The sequence below is a fragment of the Atractosteus spatula genome, chromosome 11 (assembly GCF_055471065.1).
Source record: "Atractosteus spatula isolate fAtrSpa1 chromosome 11, fAtrSpa1.hap1, whole genome shotgun sequence".
Taxonomy (NCBI): domain Eukaryota; kingdom Metazoa; phylum Chordata; class Actinopteri; order Semionotiformes; family Lepisosteidae; genus Atractosteus; species Atractosteus spatula.
This window is the reverse complement of record NC_142716.1, coordinates 40,530,151-40,550,996: the sequence shown is the minus strand read 5'-3', so window position 1 is coordinate 40,550,996 and position 20,846 is coordinate 40,530,151. Positions and strand designations below refer to the sequence as shown.

Genomic DNA, 20,846 nt, shown 5'->3' with positions numbered 1-20,846 from the left:
CACACATTTCACTGCGGAAATGTTATAAACTGGATCAGCATGCAGAGTTAAAAAGTACATAGTATCAGTCGGCAAAACCGTCTCAAAGATCCAAAAGAGTAATATTTCCATTGGATTAAATAAAATGTATTTTCAAGCCTGCTTGTTAACAATGTCATACTCAATTTATGACATTGTAAACATTGAAGGGCAGCTTCACGTAACTGGAAGTTTTCTTGCCTAATTCTGGCGCTGCACATACCTGGAAAATGTGTCTATATTGTGATGTAAATTTATTTACCTTTATTGTGGTTTGAAATGCACTCAATGATGATTCTTTCTAACTTCAAATATAAAAATAGTATTGCAGTCCCCCTTTAACATTTCTAAGATGATAACATATTCTCTTCTTGTATAATTTAATAATAACTGGAACCTTGATACCAGTCCCAGTAAAAGTAGATCTACAACATACTGCTTTCTAGCTTTGTTATTAGTTCACTGATATACAGTACAGTAGTTGTACTCACTGTCAGATTTCCTAATCTTATACTAAAGTATGAGGATGTGGAGGCTGGCAGAGGAAATTGCTCTGGCAATATTTGGCTGCTGTTCAGTGGTACACAGCTGGATCAGAGCATGAGTACATACAAGAGGTGTGGGTCATCTCGCAAACTAGGAAGGGAGACTTTACCTCTTTGTGTGAAGAACATTTCTTGAAAGCAAAAATAATTATTACCCCAGGGAAGAAGTCAGATGTCATGTTACCATGGAGCTGCCAAGATCAAAAATGCAAAGCTGAAACTGTAAAAATCTCAGCTTCACACAACAAGCTGATCCAAGTTTATAACCTTCCTTTGTTATGTAACACCCCACTCTGAAATTCATGTTTACAGTTAGACATGAAACCTCATGCCCTGAAAAAGGACTTTAAAGCTGTAATTAAAGAAAGATTACAGATACATTCTAACTTACCACAAATCCTTCTTGGGATTCTAGAAAGTTAAGATTTTGTTGCAGATGTGTAAATATGAGTAAAATATTAAAGCTAAAGCATGTTTTTCCTTCTGTACATGGATAAAGTAATGTACCTGAAAAGAACTTAAAAATGTATAACCAAGGACAAAACAATATGTAGAGAAAAAGTCTTCTCTTTTAGGTCACCTTTCACAATGGAGGCAGCTCTCATCTTCCTATTTTTTGTATTTTCCATTCTTTAGACAGATTTTCTTGCTATTGTTCTAATTCAACTCTATTATTGTTTCATGGTGTCTAACATTTTGCAGGAACCACAGAAATTAGCAGTTTTCATGTTTGTAATAAAAAAACACGCTAAGAAACACTATAAAATAAGGCGGAAATAGCTTACACAGTTTACAGTTAACTTCAAATAACAGCATTTTAAAAACATCTGACATTTTACCAGTTGAAAGCTAAATAAATGTGTACCTGATCCTGGAACATTGCACCTCCAAAAGCCCAGATGGCTGCAAATACAAAATACAACTCATAGAGCTCCTTCGGGCAGTCTGGAGGAGTGTGGTCTTTCGTTAACAGGCATTCAAGGAGGTAACACAGCATTTGAACCATGCTCTGCTCTGGGATTGGAATAATCTTCTTAAATCTTGAAGAAAGAAAAACATATTGAATAAAAAAAGGGGAAAATAATCTGTCCACTCATCCATTTTCTGACTGCTTCTTCCAATTCAGGGTTTTGGGGAAGCCTGAGACTATCTCGGCAAGCAATGGGTGCAAGGCGGGGTACACCCTGGATGGGACCTACTCCATCTCAAGGCAGACACACACTCACACCAAGGCCAATTTTCCTAGGAGCCAATTAACTTGCCAGTATGTTTTTGGACTGTTGGAGGAAACTGGAGCTCCCAGAGGAAACCCATGCAAACACGGACAGAACACGCAGCCTCAACATAGACAGCAGCCCAGGTAGAAATCAGCTGGTCACGGAACTGATTTAATCATTTTGGCATCAGATGTTAATAGTTAATATCAATGTTAATAGTGTGATTTATTCCTAAGGAAATGTATACCTGCTGATGCTGCAAAACTAGGTGTAAACACCTTCGGAAAAAAAAAATATTTTACGTTGTTGGGGTCTTCGTCCAAAATATCAGCAAAAATATGAGCTCTCTTTGGAAAGAACTGGACCAATTACTTTCTCCCAGTGCACAGACACATAATTACAGGCTTGAAAGTACCAGACACCTGGTACAGTAATTTTAAAATGCCAATTTGCTGGGAGAACATTATGAAATAATTAAATACATAAATCTCCTGACTTCAGAAAACCTTTTGTCTTCTATATTAGAAAAGAGGCATTTCAGAATGTTACTGTATATTATTTTGGGGTATTACATTATTTGTTATGGCTTGCCTGGACAATGATACATTGAATTTATAAATATTGCATACAGTAGCAATATTCACTTCACAGAGTTATCTTCTTATTCTGAAATGTTCTAAATTTTAACCGGGTACCTTGTTCGGAGGGTATCAAGGCAGGGAGGAAGGTACTTATCAAACAATATGGTCAAGTTTGCCTTCTCTGACTGGACCTCTCTCTTGTCAATCCAGCTTGTCACTGGAGGATTCCAGCCCAGATCAGCTGGGTTTATGTACAAGATGCCTGAACAACAAAACTAAAGTTAATCAGAATAACCTGAATTCAGTACAAAACTATGTCTCTCATTAGACAGAAGGTAAAAAGAACAGATATGTTTCCAAGATTGTGTAACATGGAAGGAATTAGGAATTAGTTAGTGCAATTAATTAGTCTGTGCAATTTCAATGCCTTTACAATTCTAAACTAAATTCTAAATTCCATTTTCTAACACCATATTATGAAAACAGCTTTTTGCAAAGCTATCACTTAAAAATTCTAATAGTAGTTTATTTTGGTTAACCATTTAACTGTGTTTTTGTTTTTGAAAAAAGAAGGTTCATAAATATTTATTCCACGTTATGTAATAACAAAGAATGATTTGATATATAGTCATAACAAGTTGGGTCCTTGCTATAGAAGAAAGTTACATGCCTGCTCTGGACACAGTGGCTGGGGTCGCTGTCCGTAGGTGACTAATTTCAAATACCAGTCTCATGGTTGGGTTCAAAGGAATTCTCTCATTGCTGGCCAAGGTGAGCACCTGTTATAGCAGATTAAAATCAAGCTGAAGGTCAAACTCTGGTCAGACTAAAAAAATTCAGTGGTATTATGTGTTGTATATTCTCACTACAGGTGATTCCACATTTTTTAAGAATGGATATTCCTTATTTATAAACACGCATACTTGCTGATAATAATGTAAGCATGACATATACATTTGGGTCACCATTACCTAGATCAGCCGACAGATCAATTCAACCTTTCAACCTTTTGCTTAGCCTTGCTAGCATGATACAGTTAATGTGAATGTAAGAGATCTTGATATTAACCTTTAGATCACCAACAATTCTGTCACCTACTACACTGATGAAAAGCTTTTTCTACCCCCTAAATCAGAGACTGAATCTCTTTGAGATTTAATAACAAAAAGCTTTACCTTATTGTCATCCATGACTGTGTTTAGAGACTCAATCCACATGGGGTCTATGTCTCCATCGAGTACAATCCATTTTGGGCCATCGTGACTGACATTAGCAAGCTCACGCATGATGTTAGAAAACAGCCCTAATAATACAGACATTAAGATGCAGTTATCTTTAAGACATGTGATAAATCAAGCTTCCTCTGGGTGTTTGACAATATAAAACAAATCAGGCAAGAAGCAATTTCACTTTGCAAAAGATTTAGTAACAGGGCAAATTCAATTTAAGGCACAGAAGGAACACACCATCTTTCCACTCCCTTGTTGCTGGATTGATTATGCCGAAGAGCTCATCATTGGTGACAGCCTTGGGGTTGAGGTCAGCCCAGACTGGACGTCGCTTCATGTTCTGGTAGGTCTTGTTTAGCGACTTCATGACCTGGGATTTCCCTGTTCCAGCATTGCCCACAACAAACACAGAGTGGCGCACTGCGAGGAGCTCCTCTAGTTGAACCACCTGAGAACAGTGGGTTGTAGGGCACAAAATCAGCTGCTGTCACAGGACGTTGAGTTATTAAAAGGACTCATCCAGCACAGACTGATTTCTTCTTTTGATGGTAGCAAGATGTAAAAGTGAAAATAATTATTTTTTCTATGGTTTTTAAAGTCCAAAAATAAATTGTAGAGAATAAATAATTTCTGTCAAAATACTACATAACAGTACACAGATATTTGTTTTATATTTTTCTAGAGAGAAATTTGGGAATTTATACATATTTTATTTATAAAGAACTATATTCTATGACAAGTTAGACTAAAATTAAGACTGACCGTAAGATGTTAATAAAGAAAACTCAAGTCATGTGAAATTTGCACATTTTGTACTATAGTACATTCATTTTTAAAATCTTTGTACACTATTTAAGCCTCGAACAACATGCTGTGATTAAAAATTTCTGAAAAAAATGTTAAAAAGCAATACACAGGCTAAAGATTATTTTAGCTGTTTTGCTTATTTCATCCAATCCATAGCATTCTTTTTGAAACTGACAATGTCTTCTGAGGCTGACAGCATGCTCAAGTAAAAACAAGTAATGCCACCCAAACACTTTAGATATACAGCAGGACGCTAGAGACATAACACAGGGCTTTAACACCTATTGATGTCCTTAAGCATTTTTTAAAAGCAACAGTAAATTGCTTCCTTTTGAGACAGAGGAACCTTTAGTTTTCTGTTGATGATGTGCTCAATCAATACCATTCACTGTGCTTTCACCCCCTACTGCTCCAAGGAGGCCCATCATTTTAGTAGGTTTTGTGATTGTGGCTTTGACGTGATGTCACATAGTGGTTACCATTATTAACAGATAAGCACTTTACAAAACTAATCCACATTTCAAACCAGCCAAAGAGAATCTGCTGCTTACAGTCTATAGAGCTTCTTAATTTGAGAGTGCTGTTAGTGAAATGGATCTCTTGACCTTCTGTTTCATTGGTAGCTCCTTCCAGGTATAAACCATTTCTCAAGAAGCATCTTCTCCAACAACATGAGTATTAAATGCTTTCCTTGAGTACCATAATACCGAATACAATCATTTTTTTCTGAGCCTTTGACCTTCTAAAGATTACACTTATTTCCCATGGCACTCTATATGATAGTTCCACAGTCTATAGCCTATAGCCCCTCACACAAATGTTCAAAATTAGGACTTATTATTAGTAGGACTTCTGAAGTACAATTGTAACTCAGTTTATACGTCTGTCCAGTCTTTCACCCACCCATCTCTTAGGAAATTGACTTGTTTTGTCAGAAAACACTGTAGGTCTAGTTTATTTCCAACAGAACAATAAGTGTGTGCTTCCTTAGAACACAGGGACTTCAGCAGGGTATGCAGTGAACAAACTACATTCCATACTTACTTTCAGCACAAAGTTGTCTTCAGCTTGCAATTTGAGATCCAGAACAGACTGCTTCACATATTTCTCAAAGTCTAGATCTCTTTTCCGAGGGACATCAAGAGCAGGAAACAAATCTCCAATGAGTCCCATGAACACTGGCATGTCATCTGTCACAATTTTGGGAATGTTAAAGTCTCGGAGAGCTCTCATCAGAACCTGGTCTTCAGGTCTCCCTGGGTCACCTCTCTTCAGTGATCCAGCCACAACAAGCACAGATTTGATAGCTCGCAAACCCCAGTCGTAGTGATCCTGAAGTGACAGAAAATTATTGGCAAAATCAAAGAAAACTGTGCTTCCCTTTGCTACAGTAAATGCTCTGAATTTGTACAGAAGATAAGTTTGCTTTAAAATTAAAATATAGAAGTTTGTTTTATACCAAAAATAGTCTTATTACCTAGAGACGTGAAAAAGCAAATCAGTCAATAAGTATAGTTATTTCAACTGAGAGGCAGAAGCTAAATAAGTCATCTTTATATGATGTTGGCTTTTTCTATTGTCAAGAAAAGTGTTTCTTGAGTGTTTAGAAACTTCTCAAAATATTTAGTGAGTCAATTCTCATCATGGAAGAAAAACTTTATTCAACAAAAAGCAATTAAACAAACTACTCCAGCTTAAAGCAGTTAATGTCCTGTTAACCTTCATATAAAGCTTGTGTGCTCTAAAGATGCATACAATTTAAAGCTGTGTTCCATATACTTTTTTTATAAGCAAATATTATTTTAGAAGCTATTGGTTACTTTCTGTAATAATAGTAATTGCTTACACTTATACACTTGTCTTTCTTTTCTTTCACCAAGCTATACATTCAACAAGTTAAATCACCTCATCAGCTGTATCCAATCAACTCAAAGAGGTGATTCAGTGCTGATGCAATAGTTAAAGCCAATTGAGTGTATCATGATCAGTAATCATTGAATAGTACTCAATATAGCTGAGAACCCACCTGCTTGGACAGAAGTTCCTTACAGAGTTGATACAATGTGATGAACTTTCGAGCTAGCAGTCTGGCCTCAAGGAAACCTTCAGCCACCAACATGATCTCACAAATCAACTCAAAGTCTGGCACTACCATTGCACAAGGCCTGAAAAATAAGAACAGCAAATTGAAATAAATACTGACATCCATGTATACAACCATCTATTGCATATGAATGCACTAACATCCTATAGATAAATGCTTTATATAACAACAGCACAAGGAATGTACTGTACAGTACATAATGTAATTAGTGACATTACTGTACCACGAATTAAAAAAAATAGAGAAAAAGACAATCATATATCTCTCTAGTCTAGAATCTAGTACCACTAAATGAAAATCTGAAAAAACAATCCTAGTGAATAAAACAGGAACCAGAAAGTAAAAAGGGCCCTATCCATCATGTTTTGGTAATAGCATGGAGTCACATAAGTGATCCAGAGTCTAAGCCAGCCATCACAGGGCGCAATGTGGCTCTACACGTACGGCCAGATGGCACACCGGAGCACTGGGAGAAAACCCATATGGATATGCCGATAACTTGCAAACCCAGTGGATACAATACATATCAGTATTAAAAATGAATAGATTATATAATATATGGAAACTAAAAATACAGGAAAAAGCTAAAAGATGCAATGATTGACATCAACTCAATTGACTGTTGTACAGGTGTAAAATACCATTCACCACTCGAGTCGTGTTTGAATTCAGACTGGATAGTTTCTGATTCTGCAGGGCAAAAAGCAGGAAATATCCTGGGGAGACTGTGATGCTGTGGAAAAGTATTGCCTCTTTTAATTCCTTATTTGATGGGTAATTTTGTTCTTTACCTAAAGAGAGCTTTCAGATTCTCTGGCAATTCAGTACGCCCAGCATATCCAGGGTTCATTGTGATAAAAATCCCAACTGAAGGGAACAGGTTGATCTCCTCTCCCATGAAGTTGAAACGTTTCTTCTTGTCTCTGATGGCATCTTGGATACTCTTAACCTTAAAGGGGACAAGAGAATGCAAAAAACAACCTTTACAGGGGTTTCTAACTTGATCAAACACTTCGTTACAGGCTCCCATTCTGACTGCAGGTAGAGCTCTTTGATCAAAACATCACAAGTTCAAGGCAGGGCCTTTTCATAGTCAACTATGACTGGAGTTCCTTAAGCAGCAGTGTGGAACTGGCGGAAAGCCACAGGGGTAAGGCTTAGAGATCTTCAAACCTCTCACTTTGAAACTGTGACTCCTGTGACCGCCCAGGTGCCTACAGGCTGGCTGTGATGTCAGTGAGAGGTGAGCCACTTTTCTAATTGCTGTCACTCCTCCTGTCAGGCACCGTGGAGCTTGGAACTAGTTAAAAGATAAATGGCTTTATGGATGGTAGGTCACTATGAAGTGATAAATCAACCTTTCTTGTTTGTTTTGAGTATATGCCTTTACAAATTTTAAATCCCTTTGAATATGTTCAAAAATATATTTGCTCTCCTCAGTTCTAAAGCCATCAACAACTATTCTTAGTGGGCACCACCACATAATATCACAAAGAAAATGCTAACAGCAACATTTTATAATGTAAAACACAGTACCATGTTGATACCATACTGTTACATATATACACTGCTGCATGTGTCACATAGAAAGACAGCAATGACTTCAACAGCTTGGAAAGCACGATGTATCGAAAGTTGTAATTTACTGCACTACTACTACAGTTACTGTACTACTGCATCTATGTAAGATTGAAAACAGCTACCACTATTTACTGGAAAGACTTTTATGTATATTGATTTAAGTTGTGTAAAAGAAAATTCTTTACCTGTCCTCCATTCAAGTGTCATTTTTTGCTGTTTTAATAAGCTACATTCATTCCTGGTGGCTTTTCATGTTTTCAATTTCCAATAAATTTTTACTCTGAGTAAGTGAGATTTTACTGATTTATTTTAGCACAAATATATTTAAAATTAAGTTTCTGGGGCTATGTTGATGTAATAACCTTGCTAAAAAGCTGGACTTGTAAACCATAATAAAAACAAATACTGTATAAAGAAGGGGATATTAATTCATAGGAGTGAGAAATCAAATTGTATAATTTTAATCATATAAAGTAAGCCTTCTCAAAAATAATTATGCTGTCTAAAATTTCTATTAAATCAGGTGTTACACAAGTCAATTTTACAAGTCAATAGATTACATTAACCTGCCGACTGTGCATGCCACCGATAAAATATACTGCTGACAGAACTGTTCTTTCCTATCCAGGCCCTCTTTCTTTGTGCCTGCAAAGCTGTCACTCAAACAACTGAGTGGGAATCTGAGATTTCCACCATAAACTGACACCTCAGGTGAGATCAAAAAAGCTTACTGCACCTGAGATGCAAGCTTTATTTAAGCACAGAGCCAGAGGTCTGAAGTTCTAAAGCTTTAGAACACTATTTCCTTGTCCAAGACATTCTTCCAGCTTCTGTGCTTTAATGGTTAAAGTGACCTCATTATAGAGCGTGTGGGAAAGCAATTATCGACCACAGTCTGAGATAACTGTGGGAGTTTAAGGTCCATTTAAGTGTCTCTGTGGTTACTTTCAAGCATTAGCAAGACTGGACCTGTGCTTCTCATTTAAGCTGCAGCAGCTTTGGTAATGAAAGGATAATCAAAAACACTGACTCAGCTCCAGCTTTTCTTTGGCTTTCTTCACCTTTCTCTTGCCTGACTACATTGCAGCCTAACTGAACTTTTACATTTTTGAGGAGATAATGGGCCAACCGGCAGGGGAGGAATTTGGTTCAATTACTGATAGACTCTGATTATGAAAAACAATATTTCATTGAAAAGGCTTTCCATGGGTCTATTCTCTTGGTCTTAATTCTGATTACTTAAATTACTGTGAAGTAATACATTTTTACCTACAACAGTCACACTGAAACATTAAATGCTGACATTAAATGCGGACTAAAAATATATGAAGGTATCAATGAAATTCACATCTACCCACTTTACACATTTAAACATAAAAAATATAAACTTATGGATAAGATGCAATGCACACAAACTGTAAGGAAGTTATGACCTAAGTCATTGTAAATAAAAACACCATGATGTCTATAAAGGCATTAGACTACTCACAACAAGCTTCAGCGAGTCATGCTTCATTATTTGAGGGATGCTAAAGTGTCAAAGGGCTCTCAACAGTGCATTTATTTCAAGGCTGTCTGGATTCTTCATGGAGCAAACTACAACTATAGCTGATCAGCTAAGCATGCAAGCCCCACTGAGTGTACTTTACAATCTCCTTCAACTACTGAATCCTCTCATTTAAGAATGACTTTAGAATTTACCATGTCTTAATTTAAGTATTCTAGTGTATGAAGAACTGCTCTTATTGTGAAAGACAAAACATGAAAACTATACAGGCAGTTTAATGGGACTGCGAAGCTGAGGACGTTATTAAGTCCTTAACCCTGCTACACACAAATCACGCCACTGAGATAAAGCTTGTTTGGCTCTGAAAATACAATAGTTACAGAATTTGCTGTTTCCCCACCAATATTTTGAAAAAGCATTTGATTACAAAATACCAATCACTTTGTTTTGTAAATATCATGTTCACATTACTCCTATCCTGGAGTCCTTGCATTGGCTTCCTGTCAAACTCCATGTGGACTTTAAAATCCTCATGCTCACCTATAAGGCTCAGCATGGCTTGGCACCTCAGTACCTGTATGAACTATTATCACCCTACTCCCCACCTCGCAACCTTCGCTCTTCTAATTCTGGTCTCGTAACTGTTCCTCAAGCCCGTCTACATTGTATGGGTGACAGGGCTTTCTCCTGTTATCCCCCCAAGCTCTGGAACTCTGTCCCCGAGGTTATCAAAGAGTCACCTCTAAAGTTCTCTAAACTCCTTCAAATCCAGACTCAAAACCTTCTTCTTTAGAAGAGCCTTTACTTAACTGGTTCCATTCTTTACCCCTCTGCTCCTACTATATTTAGTACCATCATCGACAGTCTCCTCTGTGTATTGTAATTATGTTTTATATTGTGTATTCTATTTATTGTTGTTGTCATTCTTTACAGCACTTTGAGAAGCCTACATATTTATGAAAATTATATATTCATTTCTATAATTTTAAACAAGTAAAACTGAATTTTAATGATCTGATATTCGAATATTAGAAAATGAGCACCATATACAGGTTACACCATTTAAAAGTTATATTAATTTAAGACTATAATTGTTTCTCTTTTTTGCAAGTAAATAAAAAAATGTTGTAAGTCAGAGAGTCATAAATTAACTACAATCACAAACATAAATGTCACGAACAGAGGAAACACTAGGAAAAAGTCATGCAGGAGACGGGTATGGAGACAGGGAGGCGTGTCCTAGGTGTGCAGGTGTCCAGAGGAAGTGAGTCCGGGGCAAACAATCCAAGACGAAGTCCAAACAGGAAACCAAAACAGAAGCATAAGTCCATGGCCAGGCGATCCATCCAAGGGATTAAAAACCAGGAACCGGGTCGGGACCGGTGGGGGGATCAGGAACAGAAATCTAAAACCATAACGGAGCCAGACGCAGCAGGACCCGGGCTCTCACAAAATGGAATTCATGAAGAGCCTCGAATGACGTCTGCGTCTGGCTTTTAAGGGGGAACTGAAGAGGGGCTGGAATAAGGAACAGGTGCGGGTAGTGGGGCAGAACAAGGAAGGGCTGGAGTGCCCTTAAGAGGAGGAGTAGCGATCGTGACAGTAAACTAAAGTGATTTTACTGTTTTATTGGAAATCAGAATATTAGTCCAAAATGAATAACTTTAACAGAATAAAGTTAAAGCTAAAAATGTGTAACTTGAAGATATAAAGTTGTTAAATGTATTTCATTACTCTCCTACACTCATAACAACTGACTTATTTTCTAAAGACATCTAACGTACTAAACATTTATTGCATGAAATTCACTCTCGATGAAAAACTGAATTGAGAAACATATGTTAGCCAGCCAGTTTTCTTTCTGTTACCCTAAGGTAACAGAATTGGAGCCTGGATGGAGCCTAAAGAAATTTGATTTTATTGGCTGGATTATCAAGAAGTATCTGTAAGAGAATAATAAAAATATATTTGTATTGTACTGGCTATTGTTTTTACTGTTAATGCATTTAAAAAGAAAATAAACATTCCATATACAATGGACATATTTCACTAGCATTTACTGTAAAGAGCACAGTGAACAAATTCGTTGTAGTCTTGCCTACACTCCTTCTTGCTCTCTGCATCTTCTAAGTTACTCTATTTTGTGTATCTCTGTGCTTCAGAAGACAGAAAAAAACATTAAATCTGTCAAACTCACTAAAAATAATTACAGTAAAACATGCCGTTTATCTTCTGGAGGCACAGTTATTCACTATAAACTTAGTTTAAGGAAGCCAAGGGCATACAAAAACTGGATGAAACAAAGAACTCCTACAAGATGTGTTTGCCAAGCTCTAATCCCTCCCAAGATTTGGACAGGAATTGAAATTCTACATTGAATCTTCAGTTGTAAAAAACTGTTCCTCATGTCAATCACGTTTCAAGCAAAATGATAAATTAACTGTAGACAGCTCAACTGAAAACACAACAGTGAGCAATACCAATATGTCAAGCTGTCAGGCTGAAGATAAATGTCCTGACAAAGCTGGCAACATAAATACAGAATAAAACCAAATAATAAATACTTCTCAGAAATTATTTTTGAAGTGTTGGGGAGATCTTCATTAATTAATTCTTAAAACAAATGACAGAAGAAATTATTAGAAACTGTATGGGCACATACAGTAGCAGAAGTATCTCATACTGTCACTCATTACAGAATCACTGTGTGGAAGACATTTTTCTAGGCCCCTCACAAATACAGTATGTCCTATGTAAAGTACATACATTACTGTTTTTATTACAATACAGCTTCCAACAATAATCATAACAGGTCGCCTACCTGGACAGCTACCACGGACAGCACCTCAACAGAAATCCGGTTGAATTCATCAAAGCAGCCCCAGGCTCCAGTTTGTGCTAGGCCTTTGTAAATGTTCCCACATGACTGACAGGAAGAAAAAATAATTGTCACAAGATTGCCAAACCTAAAACCTTGAGTTTGGTGAAATATGTTGCTAGTGCATTCCAAGCTATAGTAGGTACATTGTGAAGCTGAAACTGAATATAGTATTTTTTTTAACTTTTTAACTTTTTAACTGTTTCTAATTAAACATATATGGAAACGGTATGCTATGCTATGTAACAGAAAGTGTCATTTATTTAAAATGATTAATGATTCATAATCATTGTTCTGTCAGAATCAAACATTTGCAATTCAGAAGTTGCAAGTTATAAAACAAATATACTTTTTTTCTGTCCAGATTACTGTGTATGATCAGCATGCGCAATAATTCATGTGATCATTATATATCATGTTAGCTCTGCTCTGCCCCTGTCAGGATCCAATCATGGTAGCTCATGAGCTCAGAGAGGACACAACACCACTCTCCCAACAGCAACAAACTCAGCTAGGCTGAAAAAGAGTTCTGCTACAGGAGGATTCTAGTCCATCTTGGTTTCAAAGGGATGACATCACTGTTACACAATCCCCAATAATTCAAGCTGCTGTTGAACATTAACATTCACACTTTAATAACACAATCAACACATCATTGCCAACAACCCCCTCAAAGCACAATACACAGATTATAAGGTAAACTCTGAATAGAAATACAAAGAACAAAAAAGGAATTCATGGGGCAGCCTCTGGAAGCACAAATCCCAACCTTTTATTAAAACACAGACATGAACATGATTGAGAACAACAAATTTTAGCTTGTTTCCTTATGTAAAATTAAAAGGAATTGCTTTGATCTCCTTAATAACACCTTAAGGAGCTCAAGTGAGAATGAAATCACCATCATCAACATATGGGACCACCATCATAACATAAGAAAAAGCGTACTGGAACAAAACTGGATACATACAGTAGAAACAACTCTATAACATTATTATAACATACATTAAAGTCACTTTTTTTATTTTGAGCACTCACTATTACTTCGTGTTGCTATAATCAATACTTGAAAAAGACAGGTAAGCATTTGAAGGAAATATGCACTCAGGAGGAATTTAAAAAGAGTCTGAATGAGCATGTAACCTTGATATTAGGTTATGGCAGCCACCTTGGTGTTTCACAAGAGTGGTCTAAATACAAACACAGCACGAGCAGGCATTTCTATCTTTCCCAATTGAACTCCAGCATTAGAAAGTAAGAAAAATAAAAGTAAACAATTATTAAATTGATCTAGCATCTCTCAGCTATTAATTATACAGTCCAATCTTCCCCCAAAAGTATTCATATATTTCATATAAGATACAGAGACTTAGCTATTTGTAATTTAATGATGCTACTTTTGGTAGGATACTTAGTGCAGAACAAGCTGTACCTGGAGATTACAGATGTGCTTCCATTGACCAGTATATTTTTACAGTACAATAAATAAGCATGTCTTAAGGAAAAAAAAATAATAAATTGAGGAGGCTATTCAGACATCGCTTGGGAGGTAAATAAACTAATCTATCAGAGCTTAACTAATCTGTCTCCTGTATGCAGAGGAAGAAAGGTGTTGCATGGAGATTAATAAACAGCTCAGAGTATGACTGACACCCTCCAGGGAAGAGCAAGAATTAATAAGCAGTAGCACATGATCTCAGGTAAAGAAGTAAAGATTATTATAAATTTCAAAACATTCTTTCTCTGTAAATTGTTCACACCACTGTCACAACCTATACATCAGAGGAATTGAGTGCATTTTCAGGGAAATAAATATGGGTCAATGGACACATTTCCCTGAAAGACTCTTTGTTTCTAGGGATTGATCTTAATAAGATGAAATTCAGTTCAAAATAACAATGAAACAAATTATACCAAACTGCAGTTTGTGATGGTTTATTCCGGGTACTCCGGTTTCCTCCCACAGTTCAAAAGCATACCAGTAGTTTAACTGGTCTCTGAGAAAACTGATCCTGGTGTGAATATGTGCATGCATGTTTATGTCAGTGTGTGCCCTGCAATGGACTGGTGTCTCATCCAGGGTGTACCCTGCCTTGTGCCCATTGCTTGCCAGAACTGGCTCATGAACCTGAATGGGAAGAAAATGGATGGATGTAGTTTCAAAGTTATTATGTTTTTGCATGATAATTGTATGCTAAAAAAAAAATTTAGTACTCCACAATTAAAAACCATGGTTCTAAGTATTTTGGACATTTTGTCACAGCCCAAAGCTTTTGATGTTTCACCATGCCTGTTTTTTAGTGTGCCCACAGAAACTTCAATTGTTGTGATGCATTAAAACACAAAAGTACAAATGACCCTCATTGGACTAGTGAATGATATGTTTTCTGGCACAGGAGAATGCACTATCAACACTAATGACCCTCATTTTAGATTGCTAGGGAAAGTACAATGTGTCAGACAAGGAAAGGTTCAGAGGTTGAGCCGGACGGAGGAGCCTCTGTCCACTTCTTCAATATTCCCATATGGATACAGTGAACCAGCCTTTAATTAAAAAAACTGGAACAAAATAACAGCAATATATCTCCCTGGAAACATGGATCCAAGCATTAGAAAGCTCTACAGTACACAAATATCAAGATAAGACAGGATTCTATGTTGCCAGGAGAGGGAATGCGGAGGCACTGAACATAATACCAACATCCCTTTAGCTGCAGTAAGACCAGCCAACCAGATCTGTCTCCTCTGCCACAGGAGGCCAAGTTTGGAGTTATAATTTAGCAAGTAATATTAGCCAAATTTATACTGTCCAAATATTGTCCCAAGACATTTCCTCTTCTATATTATTTAAGTCCCTATTCCAACAATTTAATTTGTTTCAAGTGTTCCCTTGACTTTTTAGTCAGTTCTTCACTCCATTCCTATCAAGCATGAAAATACCAGTGCAACATTAATAAAAAATTACTGTCTTTTCTGAATTATTAAAAAATGTTGACTCCTCTAAATGCATTGCTGAAATGTACAGTACCTTGTAGTCCATCTGTTCAGAGCAGTTGAATACATAGACCATGATTCCCAGGGCACGGCCCAAGTCCTTAGTGGTTTCGGTCTTTCCTGTGCCAGCAGGGCCCGCTGGGGCACCACTCATAGTCAAATGCAGAGACTGGGTCAACGTGATGTAGCACCTAATATAAAAGTAATATATACTGTATTATATGTTGTTCATACTAAATTGAAACAGCTGTAAAATACTACCCCCATTTCTCATTACATTAGTCCAAAGTAAATTATAAAGAATATACTAGTAACAGATTTACGAGTAATTCCATGTCCATCTTGCTATTTTGTATAATCGCAACAAACTATAACTGTAAAGATCTCACCCAGTTGATTTATGAGAAATCCATTGGGTTGCATCAACAAGGCTGGGTAGCTTGTTCCACACACCCACTAACTGCACTATCTCTAAAGTTAACTGCACCCAGGAGCCTGACAATGTCTAAAGTGTTTTGTCTTCCTACTGGACAATGCAATTTGACTGTGCTGACAGAGAAAAGACCCATGCATTCATCTGACAATTAACTTTAAGACTAGTGTTTAAATTGTGTGTCTGTATACCTAGAATTCTTGTATATGTTTGTGTTAATATTCATCCATCCATGTTCTAACTACTGTACTTCATCCAATTTTGTGTCACAGGGAGAGAGAACCTATCCCACAAACAAGTGCAAAGCAGGGAACACCCTGGACAGGACACCAGTTAATCACAGTGTTGAATATTCATTAGTATATATTATATAATATTCTGATATACTATATTTAGTATTATATGATCTGTTGGGGGTGTCGTTTGCAGTTCACATCTTGTCTCAAATCCTTACTCAGAAAGCCTAAAACAATGGGTATGAGGTATGTGAGATAGCTAAGAGGCAGATAAACACAGATGATCAAAGGATTAGAAGGTTATAATGGTTTGTTTCAGTTAACTAACGTCATGATAAATTATGAATCTTGAATTATAATAAAGGACATTCAACATCACCAAGGATAGAACAAGGAACATCACCTTCACCCTCCTCTTCCTCAAAGCTTGTTGTATGTGAAAGAACCCCCTAATTAGTCCTGGAGTCTAGATTCTGGATAAATAATCTTAACATTATTTTAGATCTTGCTTTCTTATTTATTTTAGGAAATTCCAACTTCCTGCATTGTTAAAAGTTTAAACAAAAAATATTCTCTCTTAGTGATGCATTTTTAGAATAGGGAAATTGATTTCCATTCACTTTTGAGCATCCATGATGTGGAAGGAAAGTTTTGTTCTGCTTAGGATCCATTTATTATTACTTTCTATATGTATTTCTGTTTAGTATTGTGTGTTGTGTAGCTGTCTGAAGTATTGTCGATAGATATTTGTCCTGTCATCAAGCCTGACCCTGATTATTTTCTCTATCACCAAAACTGTACCAGAGAAAATGTATGTGCCATTACTCCATTTCTCCATTTGACTTGCCTCACATTTTAACTTATGGTTGGGTATATTTCCTGACCCCACTAATTTGTAACAATATAGTGGTGCAGGTCAAAATAATTCTGGAATCATAAACATTTTTCTGACACTGTAAATCAGCAGTGTCGGAAACGTTTTGTTAATCCATCTAAAAATTTAGATGTTGGTATTGATTAGTATAACTACTGGTTTTAACCTAAAACCATTTTTTATTTAAATTACATTTTAAAAGTATAACCAGAATGTAAACTACCATAAGTACTGTAACTATGATTAAATGATCTTTGGCAGACCTTAAAAGGCAAATAGAAATAGGTGGGAAGAAAGTGAGAAAACTTAAACCCAGCTAATGAATATGTTTATTGATTTTCAGACTCCAAAAAAAATATAGCACACAAATCCACTTACTCTGTAACCCACACTTTGTTTAAAATGTGCTCTCTGCATTAGATCTGGACCTAAGCCAGGTCTCTGACACTGCTAGAGATTGAATGCCAAGATGAGGGACTAACCATATGTTCGGCCAATTAGATGGTGATTGATTTATCAGAGACTAATGTTTTGGTTGTATCAGAGAAACAAAGAAAGGCCATTTAAAAATGTGTTTTTAAACAGATTCATTTTTATTTTCTCATTTCCAGCTGGTGCTACCAGGTGGCACTTTAGGATTGGACACTGTGGAATGAAAAATCGAACCACCCCTGCCTGATGTTCCCTTCCCGACATAAAAGTTTCTTTTTTTCTACACATGTGAATTCAGGTTCTGTGTTCCCCCTGGGACCCTTGGCAAGATCGCCCATTGAAGTTTTGAATTTTCAATGCCTCGCCCCAGCATATGGCTCAGCTACAGAATTTACAAAAACAACTATCAAATCAAGGTGCTATTTAGCGCAAATGCATACATAACTTATGGTCATTAAGGACTGCAACTCAAGTAATGTGTATTCAATACAACAAATACAAAGCCTTATCCCATAACTCCCCATCGTTTTTCTACATCCTTTCTGGCTTATTCTAAGAATCAAATAAAAGCACAGCTTCAGAACAATCCAGAGACCTGACTATAAAGACATTTTGCAGTATGCCAGCAGCTCACCTGTCTGTCAGCGGGGTGATAACCAAGCGTGGCGTGTTCCCCAGATACTCATATGAATACAGAAACTGGGCATCGCAAATGTTCGCAAAGCAATGCTTCCTTTCATCATCCCAGCGGTGTCGGAGCTGAGACAGCCACACGAATGCCTGAGAGTTCTCTACCTGTGGGACAAAAAGAAACCACCAGAATGTCAAATAGAGAGTCTCTTCTGAGCATATTATACAGACCATATCAGAAATGAGCAACACACTGAGAATTGTTAGTAAAATACAAGGATGCCTGGTCTGCTGTGCTTGGTGAACTGTTCTGTCTTTACAGAATATCACTCAGATGTTGGAAAGACGATGTTAGAAGTGTAATAGTGTCGGGTTCAAAAGGGTCCTGCCTGAACACTGGCAGAGCGCTTCTTATCCTTGGTCAGGGAGTGAGCGCTGTGCATAGTTGTCTGGAAAGGCAATCGTTCTTCGGTATACGACAGGATCATATATGAAAGAAAAGAGTAAGCCTTTTGGAGCTGTCTTGTAAATGCTCCGGTTCTAAACTTGAACAAAGTCTGCGGACGCGTGGGGATCTTAAATAGCAGACCTCAGCCTTAGGTGTGGTACTGTAGCTGCGCATTCCCACGCGCCGCGGAGTAGGGAGTGCAGTGGGAGGTGCGCTCCACTGTCACAGAAGTATTATTTAATAAGAATAACCTTTATATCTTTAGTATTCTTATTACACAAGATGTACAGTAATCAATCACTAATCAAATTAATTTGTTGTTTAGATGGACAGCCAACACAAGTACTCTCAAGAGCTACATACAGTACTTGTAACTTTCCCATAACTTTGATTGGTAAAGAACATGAATTGTTAAAATCGAAGCATTTCTATAACTCTATAAAATAGGAGCATTTCTATAACTACTCTAGCTGTTATGTAACAGTAAATAATGTTATAGATCTAATCGGTGAACATATTTTTTGTTCAAAATAAAAACCAAATCCGATATTAAAAGAAGCACTTGTAATCACTGGTTTCCTAAAACCATCAAAGCAGAAGGAAACAGCATTAGCATTTAACAAAGAGGAATGTTTTAATGTAGTACTTTCATTATGAAGCAGTTGGCACTTTGTACCTTCTGAGCGATCATCTTGGCCACAACATCTCTGGCATGGACATCAATAGTACAGATGGTCATGATCTTCTGCCTTTCTCCAGCAGAGAGTTGACCAATCAACATAGTGATGAGGGTGTTTAACTGGCTCACTTGTTTCTTGTAGTATTCCTTAATGGCATTCTCATAGCCTTCTTCAAGTCGAGAAAATGCTATGCCAACTTCTGTTGTCCACCAAATCTGGGTACATGTCAGAGCCACCTAAAAATACAGATGCATTTCAAATGGCCTTCTTGTATAAGCTGAACAGCATGAAAAATGTATAATTAGTGTAAGCAGCTACACACATACAGAATTCTGCTTTCCGCCAGTATCCAATCTTGATTTATTACCTTAAGATTTGGCCCTACAGCCTAAGCAATTAAACCCAATGCATAAGACGATTCCAGAGCCACTTGTACTGGGAGCATAAATCATAATTATTCAAGGTATCGAACTCAATTCAAACCTCTTGTAGAATTAATGCAGACTAATAAACCACTAACAAATAATTGTGTTTTTTATATACAGTTCTACAAATGGAAGGTCATCTAATTAAGAGTATAATGTGTAAGAAGGTTTATAGAAACCCTTGGTAGTCCCTGACTAACAGAAACCTTCTAATTGATCAGGTCAAAGCTGCAGAGATAACAGTTAAAGAGCGTGATAAGATACTTTAACATTTAATTTGAATGGATGGATTTAAAGTAAAAGAACAATGAACAAGTAAATTGCTGATAATGGAAAAGACATATGTCCAAGGAATAAAAATAATCAGAGTATTCCCACAGTATTTTTAAAAATAACATAATCAGAACTGATAATTAAGAAAGCTTGCACCAACTATTAAGCAACATTTTTTTCTACTTGAAAAAGAAACCAGCCACAAGTGACAATGAACTGAGAACAAATTACAACACCATTAGTCAAGGCATGAGATATATATGTATAATGTATTTGGAATTTGATTTTAGCAGAAAACAAAAACATACCTGCGCTGGGTAATCAAAAAGCCACTGCTCTCTGGGTTTCTCCTCATAAGCTACAACTGCTTCAGTCATCTCATGACGGACAGTAGCTCTCATGGTGTCAAGCACCCGATTCAACCAGACCTCCACCTCAAAGCAAACATTCAGAGAACTCATGAATGCATTTCACTTATGTTTTTGGAACGGCATGAAATGCATTGTGAGAAATAGGATGAAATACTTTATTTGTTCACATACAAAAATTGGACATATACTGTATATATTTATGGAGAGAAAAAAAAGATAGTGATGGATATACTGAATATTTTCCAGACTTTAAGCTTCAAACCTTGGAGACAATGACATCTTTTTGAGTGCATATTCATGAACAGTGTTTGAAGTCCTTGCAGGGCAATCATAAATAATTTACCGTATACAGCAGCATACAGCCTAGATAGCTCACATAAGTTCTTTGATGTCAAAAGACCAACATTAAAAGACTATTTTTTCCTTTACACACATACAATGATTTAAAATACAGCTGATGTAGCCATATCCCAAAAATGTGCTAAGAGGTGGGGTTGGAAAAAGAGAAAACAAGAAATTCAACAAATACAGTGAACAGTTACAACATGGAAAATTGAAATCTTACAAAAATATTTCCCTATTA

At 36.7% G+C, this 20,846-nt stretch overlaps 1 protein-coding gene across 1 annotated transcript in view; it reads right to left on the bottom strand.

Moving 5' to 3' along the window:
• dnah9 (dynein, axonemal, heavy chain 9) overlaps nucleotides 1-20,846 on the bottom strand; it is a 148,567-nt gene that overhangs the window by 99,574 nt on the left and 28,147 nt on the right. The window contains exons 24-36 of the mRNA XM_088928171.1: nucleotides 20,201-20,326; nucleotides 19,191-19,430; nucleotides 18,071-18,231; nucleotides 15,496-15,652; nucleotides 12,411-12,515; nucleotides 7,293-7,450; nucleotides 6,424-6,562; nucleotides 5,442-5,729; nucleotides 3,828-4,038; nucleotides 3,537-3,664; nucleotides 3,032-3,140; nucleotides 2,476-2,623; nucleotides 1,429-1,603 (exon numbers count right to left, since the gene is read on the bottom strand). Of these exons, the coding sequence (XP_088784297.1) occupies nucleotides 1,429-1,603; nucleotides 2,476-2,623; nucleotides 3,032-3,140; nucleotides 3,537-3,664; nucleotides 3,828-4,038; nucleotides 5,442-5,729; nucleotides 6,424-6,562; nucleotides 7,293-7,450; nucleotides 12,411-12,515; nucleotides 15,496-15,652; nucleotides 18,071-18,231; nucleotides 19,191-19,430; nucleotides 20,201-20,326 (2,145 nt within the window). The remainder of the gene's footprint in view (nucleotides 1-1,428; nucleotides 1,604-2,475; nucleotides 2,624-3,031; nucleotides 3,141-3,536; nucleotides 3,665-3,827; nucleotides 4,039-5,441; nucleotides 5,730-6,423; nucleotides 6,563-7,292; nucleotides 7,451-12,410; nucleotides 12,516-15,495; nucleotides 15,653-18,070; nucleotides 18,232-19,190; nucleotides 19,431-20,200; nucleotides 20,327-20,846) is intronic.